Source organism: Ursus americanus, chromosome 2 (genome assembly GCF_024610735.1).
Source record: "Ursus americanus isolate L20-20 chromosome 2, mUrsAme1.1.p, whole genome shotgun sequence".
NCBI classification, from domain to species: Eukaryota; Metazoa; Chordata; class Mammalia; order Carnivora; family Ursidae; genus Ursus; species Ursus americanus.
In genome coordinates this window covers 40,120,869-40,134,985 of record NC_142128.1, presented here as the reverse complement: position 1 = coordinate 40,134,985, position 14,117 = coordinate 40,120,869, and the positions used below count along the sequence as shown (strand labels likewise).

At 56.4% G+C, this 14,117-nt stretch overlaps 1 protein-coding gene and 1 long non-coding RNA gene across 3 annotated transcripts in view; one reads left to right on the top strand and one right to left on the bottom strand.

The window, feature by feature from the left end:
* Positions 1-8,967, bottom strand: part of AXIN1 (axin 1) — a 58,594-nt gene extending 49,627 nt beyond the window's left edge. For both annotated transcript variants that reach the window (XM_045783839.2, XM_045783840.2), the window contains exons 1-2: positions 8,639-8,967; positions 3,838-4,798 (exon numbers count right to left, since the gene is read on the bottom strand). In XM_045783839.2, coding sequence (XP_045639795.1) covers positions 3,838-4,715 — 878 coding nt within the window. In that variant the 5' untranslated portion in view covers positions 4,716-4,798; positions 8,639-8,967. The remainder of the gene's footprint in view (positions 1-3,837; positions 4,799-8,638) is intronic.
* A 442-nt stretch (positions 8,968-9,409) lies between these two features.
* LOC148110555 (uncharacterized) lies at positions 9,410-11,906 on the top strand. Its single transcript, XR_015721263.1, has 2 exons — positions 9,410-10,005; positions 11,811-11,906. It is a non-coding gene; the product is annotated as an uncharacterized LOC148110555 (long non-coding RNA).
* The last annotated feature ends 2,211 nt before the right edge of the window (positions 11,907-14,117 follow it).

The following is a 14,117-nucleotide window of genomic DNA, read 5'->3' as shown; positions in this document are numbered from 1 at the left end:
AGTTAAAATGGTGGGTGTGAACCAACCAAAGTTATGTTCAAAGTTCACTGACTACAGCAATAGAGACTAGGAAAATTTGCATAGAGACACAGAGAGCAAAGAATTCTGGGACCCCTTGGCCCAGGGGCTCAAAATGACCCCGGTGAGTTGGATAAATGCAGAAAAAGGCCAGGGGCACAGGTGTTTTCGAGCTTTGACAGAGACCTAAGTATAACACTCATTTAACTTTCCACGAGTTGGCTGTACGAAGAATAGCCACGTGCACACATGTACGGCCTCCTGTGGGGAAACAGCCAGGCCCTGTCGGGGAGGCAGAACAACACCGGAGAGCACAATCGGAGCAGCCCCAGGTTACAGAACCTATGGGACCGGGGGGCTCAGTTTCGGGAGACCCTAGATAACGGCCCTCCGGACGCACCTCGTGCAGAATCAATGCTTTCGGGAGGCACCTGCTGCCCACAGGAAACGCATCCCCCAGTAAGATTTCCAGTCCAGCCCCTGGCCCCCTTCGCAGCAGGCAGCACCTGCCTCCTCCCTCCCTTTCCTTTCCACCCCAATCGTCCTTTGGAGGACCATGTCCTCCTTATGTTCCTTCTGTTCCTTCTGGTTTGCCCTCCTTGATGCGAAGCCCAGCAGCACAGTCCCGGGCCCTTGCACAAAGATGACGCTGGAATAGTCAGGACAGAGGCACACAGCACCCCTGGCCATGCAGGGCAAAACGCAGGACCTCTTTTGAATGCTGGAGGTGGTGTCTGCTCACAAAGTAAGGGAGCCTGGAGCCCAAGGTCGCTACAGTAGCCACCTCCAACCAGCCAGCAAAACCCGCCAGGGAAGGCAGAGCCAAGAAGAGAAGCGGCAGTTTCTTACACAACTAAATGTGCTCTCACCTTATGACCCAGCAATGGCGCTCCATGGAGTTTACCCAAAGGAGGTGAAAACGTCTGTCCACACAAAACCCTGCTCCACAGAAGTTTACTGCGGCTTTCTTACTGATCGCCAGAACCCAGAGCAACGGAGCCGTCCCTCAGCAGGCAGCTGCACAGACTGACTGTCGTCCATGCACACAACCGACTATCATTCGGGGCAGAAGAAGGGAGCTACGAGCCGTGGGAAGACGTGGAGGAACCTTATATCACCGAGTGAAAGAGGCCAACGAGAAAAGGCGCACGCCAGATGATTCCAACTACACGGCGTTCTGGAAAAGGCAAAAGCTCTGTGGGGGGAGAAAGAACGGTGTCTGGGGTTAGGGGAGAGGACTGGATGAACAGGCAGGGAATTTTCCGGACGGTGACGCTACTCTGTACGACACCATGAGGGGGCTCCACGTCACCGTACGTTCGCGCCCCAGAGCGCCCAGCGCCAGGCACCAACCCCGACGGGAACTGCAGACTCTGGGTGGCGATGACGCTGATGTATTTTGTCAGCTGTAAGACACACCGCTCTGGCGAGCAGCACTGATAATGGAGGAGACTGTGCATTTGTGGGGGTGGGGGTGATACCTTCCTCTCATTTTTGCTGATAACCTAAAACTGCTCTAAAACAATGAAGTCTTTAAAAGAAAAACGGCTGGAGTCCAGATCAAATCACACCTGAAGCTGGCCCTGCCTCTGGACTTTTCAATGATCTCAGTCAACTGGACTTTCTGTGACTTCCCACCTAGGGCATCCCAAGTGCACACCCTTGCAGGACAAGGAGAATGCGCTGGACGCTGTACTCTGCCAGTGCTAGTAAATGATGACCCTGACACCAGAGATTCTCCAGCCACAGAGCAGCACAGGCAACCTCGACAGGGATGGTGTTCAACTGCCGAAGGGACGCCCAAACTCCAGCCTTCCTCCGCCACCAGCAGCTCCATGACAAGCAAGGCAAACCCAAAATGAGCCACAGTCCTTACAGCTCAACCTACTTAAACAAGTGAAGCCAACGTATCGTATCCTATTAAAGGCAAAGGTTGCTTATTACAAATAGAGCAAACCAAAGAAAGAAAAAGCAAAGCTGCTGCTTAAGACTAAGAACTGAAAAAAGTACAGAATAGGGCTCAGGAATTTTTTTTTTTTTAAGTCATCTCTATACCCAAACTCGGGCTCGAACTCACAACCCCAAGATCAAAAGTCGCACGCTCCACCAACTGAGCCAGCCAACTCTGATTTCTGATTTAAGAAATTCCTGAGCCCCTTGGCGCCTGGCCGTCTCAGTCGGTAGTATATGTGACTCGATCTTGGGGTTCTATACTTGAGCCCCATGCTGGGTGTAGAAATTATGTATTTACTTACTTTTATTTTTATTTATTTTTTTTAAGATTTAGTTGTTTATTTGACAGAGATAGAGACAGCCAGTGAGAGAGGGAACATAAGCAGGGGGAGTGGGAGAGGGAGAAGCAGGCTCCCAGTGGAGCAGGGAGCCTGATGTGGGGCTCGATCCCAGAACGCCGGGATCACGCCCTGAGCCGAAGGCAGACGCTTAACGACTGAGCCACCCAGGCGCCCCTGGGTGTAGAAATTATTTAACAGTAAAATCAAGAAAGAAAAAAAGAAAGACAGAAGGAAAGAAAGAAAATAAGTCAGAATTGAGCTCAAAATTTTTTCCCTGAAGCCCAGGCCTCCAATTTAATTCCCTCTTAAAACTATTCTAATTAAATCATTTTAGGTTGGGTTTTAAAAACTGTGTCAGTTACTAGCCTTACTTAGAATAATTATGACTAGTACTGTCCTAAAAAGCTTGCTATATCAATAGCGTTTAGCTCAAGACAATGAGCAAAAGGCACACAAAAATTACTTCAAATGGTCTATCTTGAATCACATCACTTAAATGATATTTAAACCTTAGAAATGTTTAATCCTGTGTTTATTAGCAAGTAGCTAGTTTCTCTACCACTGCAAGCTTGAAGAAATGATCTAGGTTTTAGTAACACCACGGGAGAGGAGAGGAGAGAATCTGGACTCCTGATTAAATCAGCAGGGGTCCCGTGGATTCCCTGCTTTGAGAGTTTCACGGGCAAATGTCCCCAGGACCAGCTACAGGGAAATGAGTGGGAAACGTAAGTGCCCTATCAACATCCGCTAGCATCGGTAAGACGCTCCAACCATGCCAAATCAATCTCTGGTAACCACAGAAGGGACGACCAAGTCAAGAGAATGAAGACACAGGTCTCCCCAGCTGAAACGACCTCTTGACAGCACCACCGGCACCTCACAAGCTGCAGTGCGCCTGCGTGCACAAGCTCTAACAGAGATTCTAATGCCACTGGGAACGGACCACACAGTGGCACTCACTCTGTCAGCAGAGGGGAGAAGGCCACCCCTAGAACTACAGCCACAGGAAATTCCCCAAGGGCTCTGACACCCTGCTGCCTGGCAGCCTCCCGCCGACACTTCCCAGCCTCCAGGAAGAATCTTAGAGAACTGTCACAAAATGCAACGATCTGGAGTTTTCTAAGGATTGACACCTGTACGTGTCCACTCCCCTCTTCATTCAGCCAAAAGGATGGCATCTGGGGAGTAAGTCCACCTCCTATGCGAGAGGGTATAAACGTTACCGCTAAAGGCTAAGTGTAAACGTCAAGCCTTCTAAGACTTCCAAGACTCGAAATGACATACAAGGCCATATATTTCAGACTGCTCTTAACAAAAGCGTCCTCAACTCACAAATATTAGAAACATTTAATGACAAACGTGAAGGTATCATGAAGAAGAACGAACACCACAACTCCCCCCAGCAGCAGGAGCACACCCACTTGGGGGCTGAGAGACAAGACCGCTCCTTACCGACACCTGTCCCTTGCCAGTTCTCCAGGTCTCGGGTGTGAGCACAGACACAGAAGCCTTGCATCTGACTCACCTGAACTCTCTGCCTTCGCTGTACCGTCTACTTGAGGAGGCCCGCGGGGCGGCCGTCTCCAGAAGCAGCTTCTGCGTGAGCCTGCCGGGGGGAGCAGGGTCTCTGCCACCGTCTTCGTCTTGGTCTTGGTCACACTTCCATTCCTCATCTTCGTTCAGAGTGGGCAGATATCCAGGTATGCCCTTCCCTGTCCCTGACCCAGAGCTCTGGTCACTACAGAGCTTCGGGCTCTCCGAGCCTGTCCTCGTATATTCCAAATAAATATCAGACTTGAGGAAAGAGGGGTAGGTGTTTTCTTCCATGGTGGACTGGATTTCCGTCTGGGCCTGGTCAAACATGGCAGGATCGATGAGCTGCTTCATGATGCAGTCCTTTATGAAGCTCTTGGTAGCCGGCTTAGTCTGCCTGGACACAATGCCGCTGTTATCGAGGATATACTTGCGGTAGATAGCTTTGGCCAGCTTCAGCCTCTTCTCCTCATTCGAGTCACAGGGCTCCAGTTTCCTGAAGCCGCTGCAGGCAAACCAGAAGTCCAGCAGGTCAGCACAGTCCTCCTGCTTCAGGAAAGTCCGAAACAGGTTTATCCCGTCTTGATCATCCAGTAAGGAGTGCAGCGACTCGGCCCACTTCAAGTATGGTGGGGTGGGTGAGGCGCTGCCCTCAGGCTCGTACCCCAGGTCCAGATCCGAGCGCCTGGGAGTGGCTGCTGAAGTCTCACCTTTAACCCCGACACCTTTCCCGGAGCAGAAGCTGTGGCTGACGGGCCTGGGGTCTGTGGACACCAGTTCACCCTCCTCACCAGGCACTGGGGGTCGGGGGGCATCTTCGGTGAAACTTGTTCCAAGGTCCAAAGGGAAACCCTGCTCTTGGATATTCATTTTGGGACTCTGTGCGTCAATGAACCATGGGCGCTGCACCCTAATACATCAGTACTTACAGCTCCAAAGTGAATCAATCTGTCCTGTTGAAACCATTAAGAGGACAAGGATTAGGAAAGGTGGGTCCATGGAAACATGACCACAGAGGTTTTTCTCAAGACAAGACTCGTCATGATGCCCTCCCGCTCGAACTCAAAGCCAGAAATTCAGTTTAAATTTTCAATCTTTTGTCACAAGGTTTGTGCCATATTAAAACAATTTCTGGGAACTTTTACAACTACAGGAATGCCTCTGGATCTAAAAAATAAGTGCCCAGAGCAGGGAGAGTGCCACTCCCCACCAGTGTCATTCTGTGAGAACATCATGGAGACCAGCAGCCTGGGGACCTCCCATCTCGGCCACAACCAGTCCTTCCCTGCAGGCTCCAGGAAGGCAGGAGGACTGGAGGAAAGAAATATGCGTTCTAGTCCTCCTGGCTGTGTAAACTTGGATGAGAGCTGGTTCCTCACACCTAAGATGAGGGTGATCTCCCTACCTGCACTGCAGGGCTGCTGGGATATTCAGATACCGAGAGGGAGGCACGACACACGCCATAAGGCAGGTGGTCACGTCTGCTCCCCACATGCGCTAGGCCCACAGTCACTGCGTTCTGCCTACCCCATCACTTCACACCTAGTACTCCTCCTAACAGGCGCAAACACACAAGGAGCTCTCAACACACACCTACTACACCAACAACTGGGGGTCGCCTTCGGCACCTTCAACCAAGCGACCAAAGGACACCCCCTCCCCACACACACAGTGGCCATCTCACATCACCAGTGTGCACAATCTTAAAAAATGCTTCCACCAGCATGCTGCCTTTGACCTTGCCTACAAGGAAAGGGTCCTTCTGACAGCAAATGGCAATTTAGTACCCTGAAGAATGGAGAAGGTATAGAAACAGAAAATGAAGCCCAAATGCAATTATACCTTTTGGCTAAGGAGGCATACAGCTCACGTGATCTACCTCCATAAGCTCAAACCCAAACTACCCACCCTCTTAAGGGTCAGGTGGCTACAGGTTTCGTGGTTTTGTTGCTGCTGCTGTGACAAGCCTACCTTACAGGTGAGGGAAGGCGATCCTGGATCGGGACTCTTTCACGGTCTTTGGCCCTCCCTGCCATACCCTACGGGAGCTCACAGAGCCCACACGCTGAGCCACACCACCCAGCCTGGCGGCCCGCCGTGGTCAAAGTGGTCTGGCTAGAGACGGGCTGGAGAGAGGCCTGTCAGGTCCAAACACCTAGAGGGAGAAAAGTAAACCCCTAAAACCTGGTACCAACACAAAGGGTAGCTCTCCCTGGCCACCACAGCATACTCTGGGCCAGGGCCGACATGTAATCTGCCCCCACACCTGCACTCTCACACTGTCCCCACCGCACCTGCCAGCAGCTGCTGATGGCTAGAAGCGAAAAGCACCCAGAAACGGAGAATGGGTCAAAATAACGTGCCCCAAATGACATTTCTGCAGCTAATGACTTTTTGTGAAAACTACTGGGTAGGCTGTCATCTCAGCACGAACAGCCTGCTTCTTAAGGTCAAGGCCCATGGGCTGTGGCATCCTGCCGTCAGGGACCACTTCAACTGCAAAGTCGCTTCCTTTGAGCCCTGTCAACATGAATGAGCACCTGTGGTGTCTTAGCTCCACACCAGCTCATGGATCTCTCATGTCCTCTCGTCCAGGACACCTTCTTAGGAAGGAGGGCCCACGCTTGGCCCCGAGCCCTACCCTCAGAGATACTCTTTACTTCACCAGCCCTGAGAAAGAACTGAGTCACTGTGTTCCAATGGGAGGTTAATTACAAGTCACTGTCATCTGCTCTGAAGACACTATCTCCTCCGTAAATTATTAGTAGCGGCCTGATTAAACATTTTCTGCAGGACCCACAGCACCTAGCACAAGGTCTCGCAACCAATAAATATTTCATTCATTGACATGAAGGCAAATGACAATTGTCACAGATGCCAAATGTTAGCCCTTCACAGATGCTGAATTATTGTGCTATAAAAACAGCCACAAAACTCAAGATCTAGCCCTTTATTACAAAACTGGGTTGGTCTCTAAAAACTAACCTCTTAATTCATGTGTGAACAAGTCCCCCTAATCATCTTAAACTATTTTTCATTGCCCAGAAGAAACAGTTCTTATAACCCACATCTATTTTTGGCTGTCAACTGACAGAAGACCTTTGGTGTCCCTGGAAGCATGTGAACACCTCTCCAAATCCCGGACGTTCTTGAAACACGCTCTAACTCCCGCCATCTCTGGGTTCCCACACAGAAGCACTCTAAGCATTCAGGGTGCACACGCACATACCACATGTAAAGCAGTCCATGTGAACTCAGGGTAGAGTCAATGCCCACAAGCACTGACTCTGGCCAACAGCCTGAAACCACCATCAATAAAAGGATTCCATAAAAGTCTACAACTCTGATAAGGCTTTTAAAACCTCCTGTAGTCACTGCTGAGGCATACCCCCTGGGTGCCATGGCAGCCAGCTCAACGCTATAGATACCTATGTGGTTACTTATTTCACTCAAATATAACTTTTTAACCCTTGATTTATGGGGAGTGTGGAAGTAAAAGAGCATGACTCTGACATTCTCCTCCTCGTTAACTAAACTCTAAAAGGGTGAGAGCCACTGTTTTGCAGTGTAATCCATTCCTTCACCATCTAAACTCTCAAGGACCAATGAAGTCCAAAAAAGTCCAGTCACTCTTCTGACTCTAGAAACCCCCACACCTTCTGAAAATCCCAGAGAAACACTGTATTTTGTATGCGCGTCCATTCTTGTCCCTAAATATAAGTTCTCAAAACTGAAACTCAAACATGGCTACCCTGGGAGGTCAGGTGTAGACCACGTGTGTTCTCCAAAATAAGGCCTGTGGATCTGAGTACGCCTGAGATGCTTCCCGAAGAAGCAGAGAACACACGTGCGAGCAAAAAAGAGTGGCTGAGATAAACAGCAAGAACTCTTCATAAATTATCGTGGAGACGGGCTGAGAAAAATGCCCAGAGAATTGATGTTTGTTTGTTTGTTTTTTCTACTGTCTTCAGTGCTGAGCTGAAAGTTTCATTGCCCTGGCCTTGCAGCTCTGGCTTCATGGGGGACTGAATTCCAAAATGCGGGGTGGAAGTAGAAGCTAAGACCCGCACCCGAGAGAGAGTTTTGGGGGACAAGGTATCAACCTGAAAGAGTACAGCCACTCTGACAAGCCAAACCACAGCATGGATTCGGCCTCAGGCACTTCTGCCTCCTTGGGTTTCAGACTCCGCATTCCTACTTTTTGCTGGAGGAACAGGGAAGGGATGCGCTACCGTCCGGCCTCTCTCCAGGATCCCTGCACACGGCAGCTACTCCGCACCCCACGCACACGCGAAACATGCCCCAGGCCAGACAGCTGCGCACCCCGGCCTCCTCCGGGAAGAACCCCACAGCCCTTCTCCGAATCCTCGTTCTTCCGTGCACTCTTCCACCCAGGAGAGCAAGGGCTGCCCCTTCTGAACCGAACCCCGCACTTCCGCAGGCTCACACAACCCAGCACCAACGGCCCTTCCCCCTTGCCGTCTCCATCCCGAGCGAGCATCCCCTCTTCGGCACACCTGCCCTCACAGCCTTGACTGAACCCCACACACCTTGCTCGCACAGCACCCGCTCTGCACAGCCTGCTGACCGCCGCACGCCGCCCCGCACGCGCGTCCGGCCCGCACGCCCCCGGAGCCCGCACAGCCTCCCCGCACGCGCGCCGGGCCCGCACCCGCCGAGCCCCTCTTCCGGGTCCCGCGCCCGGCGCGCCCGGCCCGGCCTACGCGGCCTATAATGGGCGGCCGCACAGGCCCGCTCCCCGCAGTAACGCGCGCCCGGCCCGCACTACTCACCGGCGGCGGCGGCGGCGGGGCTCCGGCCCGGCGCCCGGAGCGGCGCGGCGCGGCCCACGCGCTCAGCGGCGGCGCGGCCGGCGGGACGGGGCGGGGGCGCGGCCCCGGGCGGCCCCCATCGCAGCAGCGGCGCGGCGGCCCGGAGGCGGGCACGGGGCAGGCCGCGGGGGCGCCGCCGAGGCCGGCCGCCCGCTCTCACCCGCCTGCACCGGGGGACGCGGCTCCGGCCCGACTCCGGCCGGTCCTGCGGCGGCGGCGGCGGCCGCAATCGCTTCCCCGAGCAGGGAGCCCGAGCCCAGAGCACCGAAGCCCAGGCCGGAGCGCCCCCGCCGGCGCCGCCCGGAAGTGCGGGGGCGGGGCCGGAGCGCGGGGCGGGGCCCGGAGCGTGGGGGCGAGGCCGAGAGCGTGAGGCGGGGCCCGGAGCGTGAGGCGGGCCGAGAGCGGGGGCGGGGCCAGGGCGCAGGCGCTCAGGAGACCGCGGGGCGGGGCAGGGACTTGGGGCGGGGCCGTGAGCGGCCGGCGGGGTCGAAGCACCAGGCGGGGGTGGATTGCAGAGACGATCCCGGAGCGTGAGGAGGGTCTCGGAGCGTGGGGGTGGGGCACGGACGTGGGGCGGGGCCGGGACGTAGCCCGGAGCGTAGGGCGGGGCTCGGAGCGTGGGCGCCGTACCGGGAATGTGGGGCGGGCCGAGGGGGGAGGGGCCAAGATGAGGCGGGGGCGGGGCGCAGGCGGTCCGGAGAGAGCGGGGCGGGGCCGAGAGAGGGAGCTGGGCGGGTCGCGAGACGCGAAGCCTGAGCACTGGGAAGAGCGTGGAGCCGGGGCCTGGGCGGAGGGGTGGGCCCTGAGCGCGGAGGCGGAGCCAAGAACGACAAGGCGGGCCTCGTGCGTGGGCGGAGCCAACGGAGTGGGCGTGGTCAAACTGCAGGTGTGGGGCCGGTGCCTTGGGCGTGGGGCGGGGCAGGAACCCGGGGGTCAGCTGCGGGAAATTGAGCTTCTTACCCCTGGGCTGTGGCGGGCGGAGACACCCCTGCGAGCGTCGCTGAGGGACTGTGGCCCCCAGGAATGCCTGGTCTGGTGCACCGAGGGGCCAGCCGACCCCCTTATGTAGGCACTGCGAGGCGCACGCCACATTGCAGCCTTTTTCTGCCGCCCACACGGGTGTCCACTGGCCCAGGGCTCCCAAAGTTGGCGCCAACAGGCCCAGCGCGCACCCAAGCGGCCTCCCACTCCTTCAGAGGGAGCAGCATATGCACGGACGGGCGGGATGGCCAGAGGGACTGGAGACCTCGCTTGGGACCTGCCGAGCCGGCCCTCCACAGGACCCCGGTAGGACCGCCAACAACTGCCCAGGGCATTGAAGGAAGCAGGTGAGCAAGAGTTGCGCGGTTGCAGGGCAGAGCCAGGCTGACTTGGAGCTTGAGCCCCTGGTAACGTCCAGTCTCTCTCTCCCCCTTCTCTGTGCCAGCCGCCCCCCCCCCCCCGCCCAGCTGGCCGGGACCAGGAGAAGGTGGGCTGGGGCTCCACCCTCCCTGAGTCCCCAGGAGGTCTGGACTCAAGGCCAGGGCACACAGTAGGTAATAGGCCTCCAGTAAATCCTGGTTGTCACTTGGGCAGGAGCCCCCACCTCCAAAGAGCTGCAGCCCCGGGGGCTGCACCCGTCTGGGCACACCTGCTCAGTTTCTCCGAGACACCATCCAGAGTGTGGCCAATGGCTCTCCTTCCTACCACTGCCTCAGGTCACACGCACAGGCCAGCCTGAGAGCAAGGGCTTCCTGTACCCATCACACCTCTCCCCATCACTGTCACCATAGCAGCTCTTGCCCGAGCTGCAAGCTCAGCTGGCCAGCTCCATGTTATCCACCCACCACCGGCCCCTCCCTGAGGGGAGGATGTGTGCCCCTAAGGAATTGCTTTTGGTGCCCTCCATGACCACCCAGGACCCTGTGCTTCACAGAGCCACAGTGGGTCTGGCACCTCAGGAAATGCTCCCAGCAGCCCCCAGAGGTGGCTATAGGCCACCACATCTTCTCCTGGACACTGCTCACCCTCGCTGCCCATCCTCCTTTTTCATAATCTCCATACCAGTGCAGAAGTCCTGGTTCAGGGCTCCGTGAGCCACCCGCCAACCTCCCACCCAGCTGCCCAGGGGCGGTACCTGCCTGGGATAAGCAGGTATGGAGGCGTGCCAGCCTGCCTCTCTCAAGGCTCAGCACAGCATCCACACCCAGGGTTTCGTAGGAAAGGGGCAATGAGGGATGGGGACCACTAGAGAAGCATCCGCAGCCTACCAAGGGCCCAGGCCACGCAGGGCCATCACCATGCCTCAGGGCAGGCTGGGCAAGGGCTGGGCCTGTAGGTGACGGGCTACACTACTGAACCCACACTGGCACCACTAGGGTCTTAGCAGTAGGGGTCCCTCACCAGCATCTAGCTGGGATGGCCCCAAGCCCCACAGTACAGCTCTTCCCCCACCCTGTTCAGCCTAGGAGTCTTAGAGGAGATAAGACACAGTGAGTGGCCTTCAAGGCATAGCAGGGTCTCTGTGGGGTGCTGGAGTCCTGGGTGGGCTGGACGGACAGCAAGAACTCCCAGACATTGGCCCTCAGGTTGCCTCCCCACCGCCACACATGGGTCCCCAATGCTTGCCTTGGTTCTGCAGAGCTGCTGCTGTGGCCAGGCCAGGCTCCCAGGGTTGTGTCCATATCCATCCTCCTCCTGGCCCATGGCAGCAGGTGTCCCCTGGGGCCAGAACAGGATCCTGGGGCCCCTGGTTCCTTGGGGCCCCAGCCCTGCAGGGACAGGAAGGGAGTCAGAAGTCCTGGAGGAAGTGCAGCAGCCCTGCTACAGTGGCTTCCAACCGTGGGCACGTGGGCACAGAGGGGTGATTGAGCAGGGTGGGAGTAGGGGCACACCAGAGGAGGGAGCTCAGGGAAGCTCTAAAGAGGAAGAGACAGGCCAAAACTGGGGCCTGCAGTGGAGCAGGGGTGAGCCGGACCGTGTCAGCCCCCCAGATGTGAAAGCAGGCAAAGAGCCATGGGAGCCTCACTTCCGAACAGGTGAGTTCCTCAACGGAGCACCCTCTTTTCACCCTCCCAGTGAAGGGGGTGCTGGAGTTCGCCACTAGAGGCCCTGATTTGATCAACTGTAGATGACATTTGTTCTGGCTTTCCAGGAACTACATGAAAAACTTAAGAGCAGAAGTGAAATTATTTTCTTCAACTTAGACATAAAATGAGTACTTGGAAATAAAGGGAGCTTTGAAGCCTTACACGTGTTCGTCTACTTGGCTGAAGAAGACCACTTGTAAAAAGGGATTCAAAGAAAGCATCCAAGATGCACCCAGGAGGGTGCTGAGGCACATCCAGCACGGCCCGACGCGCAGCGATGAAAACTAGCAGCAGGGATAAGCTGCAGAGATGGGATACTGGGCGCCACATCCCCAGTGTCTTCTTGGGAGGGGAGGACAGGAGGGACCGTTCTGATTTGGGCTTCTGGAGGGAAACAGGAGTCTCAGGCTGAGCCCCTTCTGGGCGCTCCATTCCCTGCCCCTCAGCCCCGTCCACAGGCGTGGGAGGTGGCGGCGGGTGCGCAGGCAAAGCCCCGAGGGGGGAGGGAGGCTCATCCAGTTCTGACAAGTATGGTGTGGTCTCCCCTTTGGAGGCACAGCCCCGGTCACACTGCTAGCCGCCTTCCTGGCCATAAGCACAGCCCCCGGGGGCTCCATTCCTCATCCCTGAGTGTCCTTTCTCCATCAGTTCTGAGCTCAATGGGGAGGGCCAGGTGTTGTGTCCCCATCCCAAGCCCCCAAAAGGACGCAGAGAAATTACACCAAGGTCGAGAGATAGAACACCAAGGGGAAAGCTTCGAGACCACACACACAGGGTGCCCATTTTTGTGAATACAGAAAATGTGCATATAAAGGCAAGAATACTGAAAAACTATTCCAGAGTGTTAATACTAGTTATTATTGGAGTGCAGATTAGGGGTGGGTTCTCTTGCCTCCTTTAAGCATTCGGGAAGAAGTTCTGCACCCATGTGACTGTGATGAATGTGTGGGAACCATGGAGCTCTGCAGCAGGCACCATCCCTCTATCAACGATCGGTATAAATCAACCCGGGGAAGCAAGCTGGATGGCTGAGGACACTGGGGGACAGGACAGAGCTGATCTGTTGGGCAGAGTCAGGCAGGGTTGGGTTGCTCCAAGTTGGTCCCAGGCCAGTGAGGAAGTGCTAAATCGAGCTTCCTGGGCCAGCCCAGCTGCCTGTGGACACTCCAGGCTGGGGCCCCTTCCCTCCTGTGTTTGGCTCCTCTTCCCCTTCACACCTTGGGGCAGGTGTCTCATCCAGGCTGGCATTTTGCATCCCTCGTGCCGTTTGGAGCTCTCTCTAAGCCCTTCAGCTAAAGCTGCCTCAGGCCGGCACCCAGGAGTGATCTGGTCCCCATGCCAAGCTGAGGAGGCAGGGGATAAGACCAGGGCTTTGCCTCAAACAAGCCGGCTCCAGCATCAACTCAGTGCTGAGGACACCTGGTGTGACAGTCACCTTCTCCCCCTGCTGCTGTGTATCATCCTACGATAGTCCCTGCTCCTAGGAGCCATCGTCAGCTGCATTCAGGGCTTGTCACTCATTACTGTGCTCTCCCCTTTCCCATTTCCTAGGCGAGGAGGCCAACAGCAAAGGTCGGGAGAGTGAGGCACTCAGCCATCACCAGGCGTGTGGCAGTGCCCTCAGAAATAGCCACTGTGGTCATTGCGCTTGTCCCCACTGGCTTAGCAGTCCAGGGTGCCAGGCCCAGCTGACTGATGCTGTGTTTGTCCCATGTCCCCTGCATGGACAACTCCCCCAGCAGACCTGACACAGCCCCCCGTATCCCTGCTGGCCCCCATGTGTCAAGGGTCGGGTTTCAAGGCCAACAGGAAAGCAGTGGCATGGCAGCAGGCCTCTAGCCCCAGGGTGCCGTCCACACCCACCCCAACTTGGGCCTCACCCCCGGTGTCCTAAGGGGTTCCTGTCACTCCAGGCTGAGGGGCATAGCAGGGCATCTTCCCATGCTGCCTCTTTGGAGAATGCTGACCCTGGGGATGTGTCTGGGGGTCTAGGAGATGCTGGAGTAAGCTCACGGTTGGAGGACAGTACTTGAGCAAGGTTGGGTGGGCCCTGCCAGCCACAGGGGCCTGGAAGAGAGGAAGAGAGTGCAGCCCGCCCATCGCCAGCCCAGCACCCCCCCCCAGCCGCCGCCAGCTTGGGACCCTCAGGGATACAGGGGTGCGGCTAAGGCTGACCCAACTCCTGCCTCCCTGGGGACATGTCTGCCTATGGCAAGGCGGGCACTTCTCCTCAGCAAAGTGAGGATCCTGACCCAACTCTGCTGGACCCAGAGGTCTGTGGGCCACCTTCCGTCAACGAGCCTGAGTCTCAGGGGGAGCCCATGACCGGCAGTGGCCCAGATCAAAGAAGGAAGGGCCTGCTGGCCTCCCCC